Below are 15587 nucleotides of genomic sequence, written 5' to 3'. Positions count from 1 at the left end.
CATGTTTTATTCTGATCCATTCCACTACCCATATGTTTTTTCATAAGGCAACTAAAGAAAGAGTCAGTGTGTTTTCAAAGGGCAATTGGAGCTGTCTGGCCATATAAGCTGGCTGTGTTAATAAGCCTGGGCAAGTCAACAGCTCTTTTTTTATGTGAGAGAGAGCGCTCTAAGTGCAAAGCTTTCACATTGCGGTGTGCCAGTTTGATGTTCCTCTGCTCCAGTTGCGCCAGCTTTTCAAGCAAAGTGGCAGCTTATCCAGAAAGTCTGGATCTGTTCCAGTGGTCGATAAAACTTCATCTGCTGCCCTCCTTGGTGCTCAGGCATGGTAAATAGCAACCTTCAGCCATTCTTATACAGCTGTTGATTGTGTTGCCTTAACAACATCCTTCATGATGGGCTGCGGATTGTCTGAGGTATTGGTCAGCATGTTCTTGCTGCTTGCAGCCTGCCAGATTTATTACCAAGAGTTTTAGCTGCTTGTTTCTGTAAATGGTGTGTTGGTGAAGAAAGGTAAATAATTGATCAATCTGTTATTTTCTTTTCTCTCTTTTTTTTTTCTCCTAACAGTACTCTCAACAATAACAACATCACCCGCATTCCTGTTACCAGTTTCAATCATATGCCAAAGATCAGGACTCTGTAAGTAATACCTTCAAATAGAGTAATAATAATAATAATAATGAGGAGGAGGAGGATGGCGTAAGCCAATGTTTGGGTATTTGTTGTGTTGTGATAATCTTACGCCAGCCTCTCCCACTGTGACCAGTTCACTGCTCTCTCCTGAGGGAGGTGGCGCTGGGCCCGTCCCACAGGGAGCCACGGCAGGGATGGGGACAGGGACAGGAGGCCAGTGCTGGGCAGGGGCTGGTGGTCCCCCTGGGCTGTGCTGCAGTGCTGGGCTGGGGCAGGTCTGGAGCCCCAATGAGGCTGGGCCAGGCTGTGAAGGTGGGGGGGTGCCTTCAGAGCCCTGCAGTGGTTCCTTGGGTTTAAACAATGAACTTAGATCTGGTTTTATCAAGAGTTTGAATTTTCCTGGAAATGAAATTGGCATTTCCCCCACCTAGGAAAACCCATAATGTGAAATGTGTTCCACGCTGGAACACCATCAACCTTGTAAAAACTGCTCAGATGGATCACGTTACTTAATTTCCTTAACATCCTGCGCTTAAATCCTATTTCTTCTTTTGAATTCAGAATACTAATTTCTGAAACAAGATATTTTTTTGAAGAACTTGAAAAAAAAAGTTCCTTCTCCAGATACTTTCTGAAACAAAATGTCACTGAATCTGATGTATTTTTTATAAAGACTTCTCTTACGTCAAATCCATGTTTCTATAGATGGGCACCATTCCACTGGAAGAGCTCTGTTCAGCCTTAGTAGACCAAAATACAAAGACTGAAATAAGACTCTGTGCATTTGTATAATTTAGCCATAGTCTACCAAAACCATTTTCTTTAAATAATTCCTTTAAATTTCTTTAGGGAATACACAGCTTCAGGAAAAGTCATGTTTAAACAAAGTATCTCTGTTTTTTGACTCTAAAATCTCAAACTCAACCAAGATTTATGTAGTCCTAAAAGCAAAGAAAGGGAAATAGTAGGCAGCCTGGAAATTTTCTACAACATCGAAAAACTAAAATGCCTCAAGGATGCTACATACACATGTGTAAAACCAAATTAAGTAAATTAACAGAACTGAAGAAAAATGGCTTTACTCATGTCAACCAGAGTAAGATAATCTCTGATTTAAATCTACCTTCTTCATTAAATAGTGACATTCACAGATCTTAATGTAAGTAATGAAATGGAAATTAGATGTTTGTCTTTTAGGAAAGAATGGATAAAGAGGATAAAGGTGCAGGGTGAAGGCTCCTGGAGTTTCGCCTTTTCTCATTCAGTCACAGTGGTCCAGAAAATTTGCCTGTCTTCTTCAGATTAGGCAGTCTTGTCTGTTCCCAGAGCTCAATGCCTTCTGTCATTTTCCCTTTAGTTTAATTTCAGAGATGGCTTTGTATATAGCTCCCTGGGGACTTACACTGACTAATCCCCCTCTGCTGTAATTAAGGAAAAAAAAAAAAAAGAAAAGGAAAAAAAAAGGGGGAAGGAAGTCATAAATAGGATTTATAAAGGGAAGCTTTTTATATTGAATTCTGAGAGCCACATTTATAGAACATGAATGCTGACCCGCTCTAAAAGGATTTGCTGGAAATTTAATTTAAGGTCTGTGGCAAAAAGGGCAACTTTTGCAAACTTGCATTCATATTCATTCACCTCCTGCTCTGTAAAGGTAGTTTCATCAGTATCAAATGGCATGTTTCAGTCTCCACAGAGTGCCAAATAGCATCCAGCGCTCTTCCGAGCAGTTCAATATAGGAGTTAAAAACCTCTACATAGTCAGGTGGCAATACAGAAAAATAGTTTTGTTTTCTATATTTTCTTGCACCTTTTTCAACAGACACAGAGAAGTCATCAAAATAGCAATAAATATAAGAGAAATACATGAATGAAATAGCATTTTCTAGTTTCTTCAGCTGCTCCTTCATAGTAATTTTTTTTTCCTCTATCCATCTTAGCACTTTTCACAATTAATACTTTATTAACCATAATTATTTGCAGAATAAGATTACATAGCTGCATCTTACTCAGTATTTTCTGAATTTCTTCTGTTCAGAATTTAGGCTAATACTGTTTTGATTTAACCAAGTTTTAGGTAAATGGCTAATAATAACCAAATAACTAACATACCCTTAAACACATCTAAAACTCATCAGGTTTTGTTCATTTATGTAAAATATTTATATAAAATATTATTGGGGGGGGAATGTTAATGATCTTCCTAGTTTCTTTGATTTATTTCACTTGATAACCTTTACCTTCTACATTAATATACAACCTCAATGAGCAGTTAGCATGAAAGGGGAAAGCAGTCTGAGACATAATGGCTGACTAAGATCTACTATTTAATCTCTTCATTGTTGATGCAAATTCAGTCCAAACAGATCATGAATGATGTTCCTTACAGTTTGGTGACTACTGTTTCCTTAAAGGATCATCAGTTTGCTCAGCTTCTCAAGTAGCTTCTCACTTAGCTGGGCTTTCTTACAGAAGCTCTTGTAGGGGATCCCTGGTCTGAATGTTACTTAAGGAGGGACAAGCTCTTTTTCCCACCCAGCTGTGGCATGGGTAGTGTTTGACCTCTGTGTGTCCCTCTTACACACTAGTGAGATCCATTAGCAGGACTTCTGGGGCCGCTTGTGCCGCAACTGCTCCTGCTTCTGTGGATAAATAGCTTTGTCTTCATGGCTCTCAAAACAATCTGCTAGTCTAAGAAGCGAGACGGAAAAGTGAAAGTAAAGAGCATATTCAACTTGGACAAGAACTCTCAAGGCAAAGAAAAATAAAAAGCCCAGTAAGATTTGAAGCACCTGAAGAAATCATCTTTACTGTGCTAACCTGTTTTATTTAACTGTTGCTAAGTTTCATTGATCTCTTCGCCTTGATTGGAAGTGACAGGAATTAGTTTTTATTGATCTGCTTTCCTTTGCTTGAACCAGCTTTATTTATGTTAAAACATGTTCCCCACACCTGTTTGCTTAATGGTAAGTGCCTGTTGCCTCTGCATGTGTGAGGGACTGCTGAGATAGGTAATTGCATAATTTCTTTTAGGTTTTTTATTTAAGGATAAACTGAAAATGTACCAAATCACTTTGATGCTTCTCATGTTCACAGGGAATTGGTGCATTATGCATTTGAAGTACTGTGAAAAGTCTTTCTGTGGCTGTATTCATTAATATAATTATCAAAAATATATTCTAATAGGCTGCTTTGTTAGCATGATAGGCTCTCAAATGGCCTCCTCTCCAAAGCAAACTGTAGAATATCCACACAAAACACTTGACCAGGCGATGAGGCTGGGCTCTGCTGAGTCAGGCAAGCTGGCAGAGGTGGCACTTTGCTCTGCTGACATGGGGAACCCCTGACACCAGCAGTACCAATTTAGTGAGTAAGAAAACCCAACTCTTAGGACTAGAAAGCTGCCCCTTTTTGTGAAACTGTGGGGTTACTATTCCTGCCTGCCTGCATCCACACGGGGGATGCAGGGAATGGTGTGAGATGAGCTCTTCTGGAGGAAGATGATTCTCAGTATCGTTCTTGATTGCCATGGTAGGAAGGGAAAATACCCTAAGGATTTAAATGAAATGCTTACTCTCTAAGTTGGAGTTAGAGCACAGTCTTAGGATAATTTCTGGCTAGATTATATTTTTTCTCTTTTCTTTGTAAATGTATTTATTCATTCTTCCAACCAACAAAAAGTGTTCCAGGCAGATTAATGGTTCATAAGAACAAAACATTTTGCTAGAAATCTGACTTACTGCAGTGTCAATTAAATAGCTTCAGGCACAAGGTTTTCTAGGCATCCTTCTGCAACAGTTATGTTACACAGTGCTCCCAGGAGACTAGCATCCTCCATCCCTACAGGATAAACTCTCAGTTCCAGATTTGTGGTCTTGTAGTGTGACTTTCCACCCCAAACATACAAAGCTGGGGACTGTCAGCCTGGGTGCTGGTGCTGCTCAGCAGGATGAAGATCTCGCATAGACAGTTGATTTCTTTGGTGGATGGACAAGGCTAAAAATCCTGTGCACACTGATTCTGTGGGTTGTTTTAAATGTAATGCCTGTAACATAAGTGAATAATGCCTTGTCTAACTATTTCTGACAGGATTTTCAGTCTGTTTTATCATTTCAGCTTTGGTATAACACTGTGAATGTCTGACTCATTACAATTAATGAAATAATGTATATGCTGGGCTTTTGTTTTGACCTAAAGTGTGGTAGCTGTTAAAATGACCAGATTTGCTCCCTCAATACATCATCAATTTGCAGACTTCCCTCCACAATGAGATAATGCTTCTGCCAGTCTCTAGTCCCAGGCACGAAGCAGGCTGAGAAGGGAGCCGGTGGATAGACCTTCCATTACAAAGAACAGCCCTCTGTTGCTCTGTGGCATCACCCTATCATGGTCCCCTTTTTCGTCATGAAATGAAGATTCCTGTCTAGAAACTGCATACTTGCATTAAAGTACCACAATAAAAAGAGCATTGATGAGTTTGTCCAGGCAACACAGGGACACCGAATCATAGTATGGTTTGGATTGGAAGGGACCTTAAAGATACCTCATTCCAGACCCCTGCCATGGGCAGGGACACCTTCCACTAGACCAGGTTGCTCTGTCCAGAACCCATCCATAGTGGCCTTTCGAAATACAGCATACAAGGGATCAATAGCTGCTGGTGTGTGGAGGGTTCTCTCTTTCCCCTCCCCAAGGAGAGAGAATCACCTATTACCCTTTTTTTCAGCCTGGTCCTCATTTTTATGAAGCCATCCTTTGAATTCACTCAAAGATACCACATTCATGCGGTTGTTTCTGATATAAAATCACAAAGTGATTACTTGGAGGAATCTTAAATTCTTCATATTCTTTTCACTGGAATGGCCAGCTCGTAAGTACCTGTAGGCAGGCCATTATTTAACTTCATTCTTCCAAGCCATTTTAAATAACAGCACTAATGTATGTGTAGATGTTTGTAACTTATTTGTCAATGTAGAGAGTCAAGACCTGGCTCAACTTTAATTAATAAGCTGCAATGATCCTACTAAATTGTGCTGAAGAGACAGACTTGTACTTGCTTGCTCTGCTTTGTGTCTTATGTCTAAACTACTGTTGATAACTTGAGGGTTCTTGTGTGTTTTGTAGGCGGCTTCACTCCAACTTCCTGCACTGCGACTGCCACCTGGCCTGGCTGTCGGACTGGCTGCGGCAGCGCCGCACCATCGGGCAGTTCACCTTCTGCCTGGCCCCCGTCAACCTGCGCGGCTTCCTGGTGGCAGATGTGCAGAAGAAGGACTTTGTCTGCTCTGGTAATGCTGCCAACCATTCATTTATCTATCAGCTGATGGGTTTATATTGATGTTCACATAAAAACAGGGAGTGGAAAATTACTATGTTGTGTTTGAATGCCATTCAGTAGCAGTCCTGTTTGGTTTTAGCACAGCTAAACTGTAATGGAATAGATCAAATTGTTAAGTTTTTTCAGCTTTATAAGGATTATTGGATTCCAGTTAACTTTTCGGTTTTGAAATCATGTTTTCTGCTTTAGCACTGCCAATGATATCAACATCAGAAATCAATTAAGTGTGGATAATCTGGTATTTCTCAAGGGAAGAGCTCAAGAGCTGACAGGAATACGAAAGAAACGAAATAGAAAATGCTAATTTCTGTTGATAAATCACTGGACTATAGAACATGAGGAGCAGATTTTATCCCAGGGACAGGATGCTTAGGGAGACAATGCACTTTGCTATTCTACAAGTTTCTACAATGATAAATGGGGTTGATAATACACAGCCAACTCACAAACCATGTGTCTATATCTTGGGCCTATTCATGAAGTCTCTGGAACTGCATTTGGCTCTTTCATTATAGAAATACATTTTCTTAAAAGAAGAAGGAGAAAAAGTAAAAAAAAGAGGGAAAAATAAAGAGCTTGGAAAAAGAGATCTCTGAATTTGACTGACAGGAACTGATCTGACAGGGGAGAGGCTTGGCAGTGCGTGTGCTGTGGGAAAGAAGGAAGATCCCAGGCACAAGTCTGGAGACAGTTTTGCAGGCAAACGGTAAGTAGCACAAGGAGCTTGTTACTAAGTCAGTGTGAGCCCTAATCTTGATAGACTGTGAGTCGTGTGGTATCAGGTTCTTCATCTCTCTCAGCTCTAAAGCTTTATCCTCTGAGTACATGGGGTGACTGAGGGAAATGCAGAACAAGTGCTTGTACTAGAAATGTTTTTAGGGATGCTTTTTTTCTATGGTTTCACTTACATATGACAGAGAAGTGGTTGTAGTTAGAGAAGAAGGGTTTGATCGCTATATCATGGATGTAGATTAATACCAAGCGCTGGAGCTGCGCAGGAAATGTTGTGGGCACACAGCAAATGTAGTTGTGGACCAGTGATTCTTGTGACATGATTTTCAAGAGTGGTGAGCAGCTTCTACGCAGTTGTAGAGATTCGATGCTGCCCAGAATACCTGACAAATGACATCCAAATTTTAACTAAAAGTTTAGAAATCTAACAGTCTTGGGAGAGGAAGGATAAAAGAAATGGGAAAAATGAATTAAGCTATTGGCAGAATCAGATTTTATCACAGCATTTTTTTTTTCTTATGAAATGAAGTTTCAGATGGGGTCTGAATTTCAGATATTTGGATTTATGATACAGTGAAGTGAAGAAAAAAGGAGTTGTTTAAATCAAGAGAAGAGATAATAATTGCTGAATGAGAAATGTAGCATGCACAGAACTCATCTAGATAAGAGTTTTCTGTGCAGACTGTGGCTTCCAGAACAGAAAAGGTTTTTAAGAGTTGCCTGTTGGACCCAAAACGTACAAGAAAACTCTCAATTGGCCTCAGTTTAAAAAAAAAATAAATCAATAGAAATTCAAGGCAAGAAGCCTCCGTTGAGACAGTCCATCAGGTGCATCCCTGACCCTCACTTGGGAAATGAAATACACTGCAAAAGAAATGCGTTTGAAGAGATCATTTTAGAGGAGGATTTAGCAGAGTACTCAGTATGTGCTAGTTTGACAGAAACCTACATGGACAGCTAGTTTAAAGAGGAGATAAATCTTCTCTGCTCCTTATTACAGTTCTTATTGCTGATTTTACAGCGTAATTTGTTCATGTTTGACTATGAAGTCAAGCTGGGCTGGAGGCGAACAGTGAACTGATCTTGTCCCTCTGCAAAGGAATTTTATACAATTTAAGCTCATATGAATCACTGTAACTAGCCCCAAGCCGGCAGTGAAAGCTGCTTTTGCATCATAGTTACGAAGAGCTGAAATACAAGGTAGTGAACTTCTCTGTTTCAGTATAGGCTCAGCACTTCAAGCACTTGTGTTTTTATGGCAGTGGGAATTTCATCGCAGCAAAAGAAAATTCAGCTGTAAAATGGGCTTCATCAGAGCATTCCAGTGCAAAACTTGTCCTGTTGCACTCTTCAGAGCAGAAAGAGTAGGATCAAAGAATTTTTGGGAAAGAAGAAAATCCTCTTTGAAAAACTGACTTCTGGTTATTCTTTGAACCCTCTGCAAAAATAGGTGTGTTGGGTTTTTTTTTAATTTTATCACAGATGTTCCTTTGGAAAGATTTGTGAAATTTGGAAGTGAAATTTTAAAAAGCATAAGTGACGCACTGATGAAGAAGTGCCATAACTGGAACCCAAATGGTTGCATTCCTTCTGGACAGTATGTTAGCAGTCCTGTGCTGTGATGCTTATAAGCATTAGGTGCAAAGTCTCTCAAGATAATGTTGCTGAGGTCAGAGTTACATGCAGATATATCTGTGTAAACTGAGATCAATTCAAATGGCACATGTAGGCAAGTTGTGAGCAGCGGAAAAGCTCTTCCAGGTTTCACTTGTTCATGCCTGTGAGCATTTGGGTCAAAACTGTAGGTGAAGGTGTAGGATTAAATGGTGCACAGTTGCGTGGGGATAGGTTTGCAAATATGTCTAATTGGATTTGAGTTGCTTAGGAGGCAAGGGAAAGGTGAGGAGCAGAAATGAGCAGGACTGGGGCTAGATGAACCCTCACTGTTGGGAGGGAACACTGAGTGCTGCTGGCAGCCCTGTCATCCACCAGAGCCTTTGGCTAGCTTTTCAGCAAGCTCCTCCTCATAGGAGAGTCTCTGTTCCAGAGCAACCCCTGACAGAGCAGCCTTCCTGGGTCTGAGCTTTAAAGCCATCTGTTCCCAACAAAGCCTCCAAACACAGTCTTCGTCCTGCACAGCCGTCTGCTGAGCTCTGGGATGCATTTGGTGAGCCAGTCTCCTGCAAGACGGTGCCTTGTAGAAGGGGAAATTGTGTGGAACTAGAGTGCCCCTGTTGGTGTCCTACACATAGACAGCATGATGTATTTCACCTCTCTCTCCACCATAACCCTGCAATTCACTGCCACATTGCTGTGATGAGAGGAAACTGTGCACTAAGCAAAGACTTTATATCAGTTGAAACACTACCTGCGCTCTGTTCCCTGGGAATGGTTTCTTTTTATATTCCCTGAGCTAGCAGGGAAGCATCTGGGGATGCTGGCTTATGCTCAGTACCTCTTAGAGCCTTCCAGCCTTTGCTTGGATCAGACCCAGCTTCCTTCCCATGTTCAGATGTTTCACTGTTGAACTGGCTCCTCTTCCTCTAACCTTGTCTCTCTGTCTCTCTCAAACACACGTGCTCTCTCAGTGCCTATTTGTCTGTCTCTTGTCCTCCTCTGACCTCCTTAAGATGGTAATTTTATTTCATTTTCCTCTCATATAAGTTTTATTATGGCTCTTTGATTTTTCTTCTGCCTGCTCCTTACTTATGGAAGTTGAAATTAGTCTACATATTGATCAGTTAAATCATGATGTGTTTTCTCACGTGCACTAGCGTGGCTATAAAGCTTTGCAAACCGATGCAGTGCGTTCATGAAGCAGCACCTTAGTCTTTTCAGTGCTCTGTGCAGGACCCAGTGAGTGACCCCATTTGGGTGTTACTAAAATGACAAATCAGTCTGGTTTTCCTAAGTATATACATGACGAAATAAATATGCATCTGAATATGCACCTAAGAATAAAGCAAATACATTCAGGAGCATTGTACCTCAAACTGATGTGTAGCATACTTCAGCCACTGCAGTCCTCAGCTGTCAGAACAGCTGGAATGTCATCAGTGCTCCCCGGGCTGCTGGAGGAGATGATCTGGTCATCAAGCAGGCAGGGACGGTGGGCTGGTTGCAGTGGGTGGTGGGAGGCACCACCTCTGTTGCTGACAGTTCTGAGGCAGTACATTAGGGCTTGATGTTGACTCTGAAGGTGAAGGTTGATACAGATCTGTTAGAGTTTTGGCGAGTGGCTTGAGATATTTTACAGTGGGCGGTATTTACCGTGGAGTATGAAAATTGGATGAGATTTTGTAGAATAGACCAGGGACTGATACTTCTAACAGTTACTGAATTCACTCTTTTCTCAGGTAAGAAGTACCAGATTATAAAATCCTGATGTTGATTTGGAGCTCTGTGTCTTGCAGTATGAAATTTTGAAAGTTTAAAATATGTGATTTTTAAGAACTTTTCTAAGATAGTTTAGTTTAATAATGAAACATGCATTGTAGAGAGGGAAGCTGTATCCATTCTCTTTGTCATTAGAAACCATTTTGTCTGATTCTTGATCCTTAGTTCCCATTTGAAGGATCTACAAGAACCTGAAGAAAATCAGGGTACATCATTTGGATTAAATAAGTTAAAATTCAGTCTGAAATTGGTGCAAAATTGAGTCTGAAATTGAAGCAACAGAGAAATCATTACCAGAGTCAAGCATTCAGTGATTTCTGGCTAAATAAACTGATACTGATTTTGACAAAACAGTGGATTGATCCAAACATCACTTGAAGATCCAGAGTTTCTGGTTCATACAGAGAGGCTGCAGCTGATGTATAATGCAGAGGAAGATAATGTTAGCTTCCTGCAGCTTAGTGCAGCCTGGAAGCCTAATGAGGAAACAGATTTATTTGTTTAGGTGAGGTCAAATGGTCTTTGAACATAGCTGTTACTCTCTGGCTCTAACCACATAACATAGTAGGTTGTCTTGCTCCATTTTTCTCCTAATAACTTCGTAGCATAATGTTGAGGAGGCAGCCAACAATGAGTAACTAATAAAATAGCACTCCTCAGGCTTAGTACCTTAATAAGAACATTCAGAAGCTGTAAGAGGAAAAGCGCGTGAGTAGCGGAGCTCCCCCCCAGCTGCCCTGGTTTTAAAGACGCTGTGCGATAGTGTGTCTGCAGAACTAGCAGCAGACCCGCTGCTTTCAACATGGGACATGCAGGTACTGCCACACAGGTGCTCCCTGGAAACCAGCTATGTGCTACTGGTGCAGATTGTGGTGATGCTGGGCAGTAGCAATTGCTCGCGGGGGAGCAGAGCAGTTTCTCGCCATGCAGTCCATCCCTGTTTATGCAGGCAAGAGCTGCCCTTGGTCCCAGTGGTCACAGGGAGCCGAACAGACAAAGTAGGAGGCAGAGAAGGTCTTTTCTGTGTGTGTGTGTGTGTGAATGTCACTTTCTGCCATGCAGAAACATCCCATTGTGCGGATGTTTTATTGCTGTTAGAAGTGAGCTTAATCATTTCATCTAACTCTGACCTCTTCCCGAAAGAGTGACCTGTGTGTTGTGTTAGACAATAACATTGGTCTTCTCACTGTCAAGTGGGTTCATGCTTTTTGTGACCATCAACAGACCCAGTAAGTGCCCTTACACTGGGGTCCATGCAGGACTGTGGGCATTGTCTGACTTTTAAAATGCTTTGGTAAACATTATGCTTTAAATTTGGTTTCAGGAAATTTTTGTGGAACTCTGAATTTTTACCCCCTGTTATAAATTGTTGTCACAGACTAACATTGACATTTAGTCTGAAGAAACATTTCAATACTGTGTGTTTGTTAGCTTCTCCTCAAATGAAATCCTGTGGGAGGCTGGGAGAGATACTAATCCGATTTATCAGAGCTTGTTTGTTTTCCCTTTCCATTAGGTTCTGATTACAAATTTAAATTTACTGTTGCACTAGCAGTCATGTTGTTTCATACTGTCAGAATTTACTTCTTGAATTGCTTCATATGTAAGATGCCGCATATGGTGGTTTTTATTTGAAGGCCTGTCTTGCAAATCTGAGGGATGAATACATATTTATTAAGGCACTTAATATTTCTCTGAAGACCAAAGCTGAAAACTGGCTTTATATTACACTATATTTACTGCCCAAAAATGATGTCCTACCTTTTCAGTATAATTACTTTTTTTTTCTGGAATTGTCTTTTCTCCAAAGCAATATGTGTAGCTCTTTAATGCTTATTTAATAACAGCAGGTTGGGTTATAATTATTCAGCCATTGAGCTTTTGAACTGTTGCTCTAAGAATAATAATGGGATTAGTTCTTCTGCTAATATCCCGTATCAGAGGCTTGTTTTGTTACTGGTGTGTTGGCAGTGGTTTAGGGTACAGTGGGAACACACCTCGGTGGTCTGTCCTGGTCCGGGTCAGTGGCACAGCTTTGCTCTGGGCTGGTTCACAGAGAGCAGTGGTGTTACATTGGAAGGAAAGGACTCTGATGAAGTGGCCAAGCCTTAGTATGAAATGTGTAGAACTCTTCTGTTTGATAAATGTATGCATTTGGCAACACGTTTACAGACGCTTAACAAGAGTAACTACAAAAAAACCCCACCATAGAGCTGCTTATAAAATGGCTGCACAATTCCATATGTGAATAGATGGCAAATACAAAGCTGCATGCAGTCAACTTCAGGTTCTTGTGTTGCTGTTTCATTGACGATGACTTTTAGTGGTGTTCTATAAGTGCGTTGAAGCTGTGGTGGGCTGACCATGGCCAGCTGCCAGGCCCAGCTGCTCTCACTGCCCTCCCCACCAGGGCTGGGGCGAGAAGATGGGCTCCAGCTCCTCCTCCCCTCCTCGGTGTCTGACCTTGCTGCTCGTGGGGCTGTTTCTGACTCACTCCTTACTGCCCTGGGCTGTCGAGCCCTTCCTCCAACGCACCAGCTTCCCAGCGGGCTCGCTGTGTCCTCAGCAGGGCTCTGTGGAACCTCACGGGGCCTTGCACCCCGCTGCCAGCGCACAGACACCCGCACCGAAGCGGAGGGGATCCCCTGGCTCCTTGAGTTAACTCCTTCCAACGCAGGCAGACGTGTCAGAGTTTCATTCTACAAGATCCACTTACCATAAAAACCCTGAATGTACCTGAGGTCTCTTGCACAGGACCAAAGCAGCAACCTCAGCCCGTCCCAGGAGGAAGGCAAGAAAGGTCCCTAATGCCCTGCATTCCTTAGCGTGTTCTGAATGCCAAAGAATTTGGTCCAAGGAATTCCAAAGCGGCCCTGGGAAGGGGGCAGTGCCTCAAGCTTCGGTCCTTGCCCACTCCTCTGGTAAAAAGTGTTTCTTTAAGTGTTTCAGATCTGGCCGTTGAATGGGTTCAAGCCCAGGCTGGGCCCCTCGGGTGCCATTGTCAGGAGAAATGTCATCTCCTGCCTGACACCCCCTCAAAAGCTGTGTCAGTCTGTACTGCGACTGACTGAAGTGAATCCCATCTTCCTCCTTTTACTGAAGAAAACGTGCCGAGGCAGGGAAAGACCTATGCTGGCTGCAGCAGGATGTGAGGGTGTGGGGGAAAGAGGCAAAGACAAATGTGCAGTGAAACAAAATCAAGTCATGTTCAAAACTCCTTTTCCAGTAGCAGCAAATCTAACCCAGGGGACCCAAAGCATAGTCCTAAACTTTTTCTATCTCTTCCATAACTTTGTCAAACTTCATCAGATGTGAAACAGTTCAGGTTCTTTAATGGATAACCTGTTTAGAAGGCCATCCCAGAGCTATACTCCCGTCTTAGGCTTGCAATTGATCAAGACCGTTATCTATCATTTTACCTTGTGCAGGTAACTTAAATATTTTATCTTCCTCTTCATTTTTATGCTTGAATATATTTATAAGTTGACTGTAGTATTTCTGGACCTATTTTTAAATGTCACTCCGTATGCGCCTTCATGGCATTGGCATTAACGGCATTACTGTGCCTAGGTGTCATTTGAACTGCAGAAGGACTACACCTTTAAGACTTCCTAGTAGCATTATTTTCTAATCTTTAGCCTGTTTTGGAAGAGGAAGTATTATACAAACCCAGAGAACCAAATACACGCTAACAGTGGTGCAATAGTTAAGTTCTAGCTGCTTTAGGGAGAAAGTGCCTGTGTTGACAAGGCTGGAGAAAGACCTTCAAAGAAAGGCTCAGAGTGGGCACAGGGCATAGGATACGTTCAAGCTCTGACTTTTCAGTCACTTCTGTGGAAGACTTAGATGGAATAAATTTCTCTGAGAGAAAACCACCTTTGTCATAGCTTTGAAAGGACTTGTCTCACAGATTCTGTTTTACTAATCCTTCAGAGGGACAGATCTACCTACGAAACCTCAGTTGCAGGTGTCTGCTTTGTTCTACCTTCTTCCATTTTGTTTAGAAGTATTCCATACAATGTTGGCGCTATGACTGTTAATTAAGTAATTGCGATATTAGTGCTTTTAGGATAAGACAATGCGAAGGTCTGATTTGTAATGGTGTTACTTTACTGATACATTTTGAAACACACAGAGTAGGTGTTTGTAGAATACAGTAGGCTTCCTTCATTGCACCAGACTTCCCTTTCACTGCAATTGGATAACTGCTTTTTTTATTCTTCACAATTTGTAAAGCAATTGGTGTTGGCTTTGGTACAAAACGGTTGTGCTCATGTGCCATGAATTTTTAGCAGATATTTTGCTGTTTGGGAATGTTCAGTGAAACAGAGAACTTGAATCAAATAATGAATATTCATGGATAGCAAATTTTTGCATACCATGAACTTGATAGTATTAACATCCTCAATCAGGGGCTCAAGTTACTTTATCATCAATCCTTAATGCTGTGCTCAGTGAAAAGCTGTTGAACAACCGGAGATAGAAATATTTGCATAAACCATTTGCTGCACATTGCTGTAAAATAAACATATTTGTACAAAGTTTTCTCCATTAGTGGAATATTTGCCATCAATAAGGGATGTTAATTTGCAGATAGTCAGTTATGATTGGCTTGCACATGCATCTCAGCAGGACTACAATACATCCTCCTTACATATCTTTTTGACATTGTATTACTGGAAGCCTTGTGAGAACTGTAGCTCATGAAGTAGTAGCTGATTTCAGATGTCCCAGTGTTATAAGAAGATCCAATGGGGTATTTAATTAAGCCACAAAAGGTCATAATATATCCACAGATCTGTAATGCTTGTAGTATTTTGTTTATAGATCAATAATTTCATGTTTGCTATACTTAGACTGATTTAATGTCAACACAGATTTTAACCATAAATCTTGTAAGATTTATCTTAAAATCCATTCATAATTTTTACAAATAACTACCATTATGCCAGCAAAAAAGAACTGCTGCAGAGGCAATTGGGTAGGTGAGGTTGTAATAAAGCACACTACTTAGTGTGCCGTCACTGGGTGTCAGTGCAAATGAGCTTAGTTTATTTAGTAATTGCAAAATTTACCTTAAATGCCTGTGACATTTAAGCTGTTCATTTGTACACCGTAACCATCCCATTCTAATTGTGAGATCGCTCTATTTGCTGCTCTTCAAAGGCTAAAGGCCAATGAGATGCTTACTTGAAAGCCAGCACTTTATTTCTCTGTAAACTGCTGGGTCCTAAGTCTCTCCCCTGCCTCCTCTCTCCCCCTAACCCATAGTCTGAGACTGTAACAGGCTAATGGTGTGCCAGATATTAACTGCCATAATCACTGAGGCTGTCATTGCATTACATCAGGCACCAAAAAAGTGTGGTAATTTTTGTTAATCATGTTCTGAGCTTCCTTCCAAGTATTGTTAGTGTCATTTTTAATAGCCAAATGTATAATTGCGTTGATTTTTATCTCTTAGAGAAAAATATAATGAACTTATTGA

At 41.2% G+C, this 15587-nt stretch overlaps 1 protein-coding gene across 4 annotated transcripts in view; it reads left to right on the top strand.

Moving 5' to 3' along the window:
* Positions 1-15587, top strand: part of SLIT3 (slit guidance ligand 3) — a 519568-nt gene that overhangs the window by 308082 nt on the left and 195899 nt on the right. For all 4 annotated transcript variants that reach the window (XM_062629206.1, XM_062629204.1, XM_062629205.1 and 1 more), the window contains 2 exons: positions 571-642; positions 5761-5924. In XM_062629206.1, coding sequence (XP_062485190.1) covers positions 571-642; positions 5761-5924 — 236 coding nt within the window. The remainder of the gene's footprint in view (positions 1-570; positions 643-5760; positions 5925-15587) is intronic.

Source organism: Pezoporus occidentalis, unplaced genomic scaffold (assembly GCF_034315485.1).
Source record: "Pezoporus occidentalis ecotype Australia unplaced genomic scaffold, CSIRO_AGI_Poc_V1 ctg33, whole genome shotgun sequence".
In the NCBI taxonomy this organism is placed as follows: Eukaryota; Metazoa; Chordata; class Aves; order Psittaciformes; family Psittacidae; genus Pezoporus; species Pezoporus occidentalis.
Note: the sequence above shows the minus strand (reverse complement) of the source record. Positions and strands in the feature narration are given on the sequence as shown.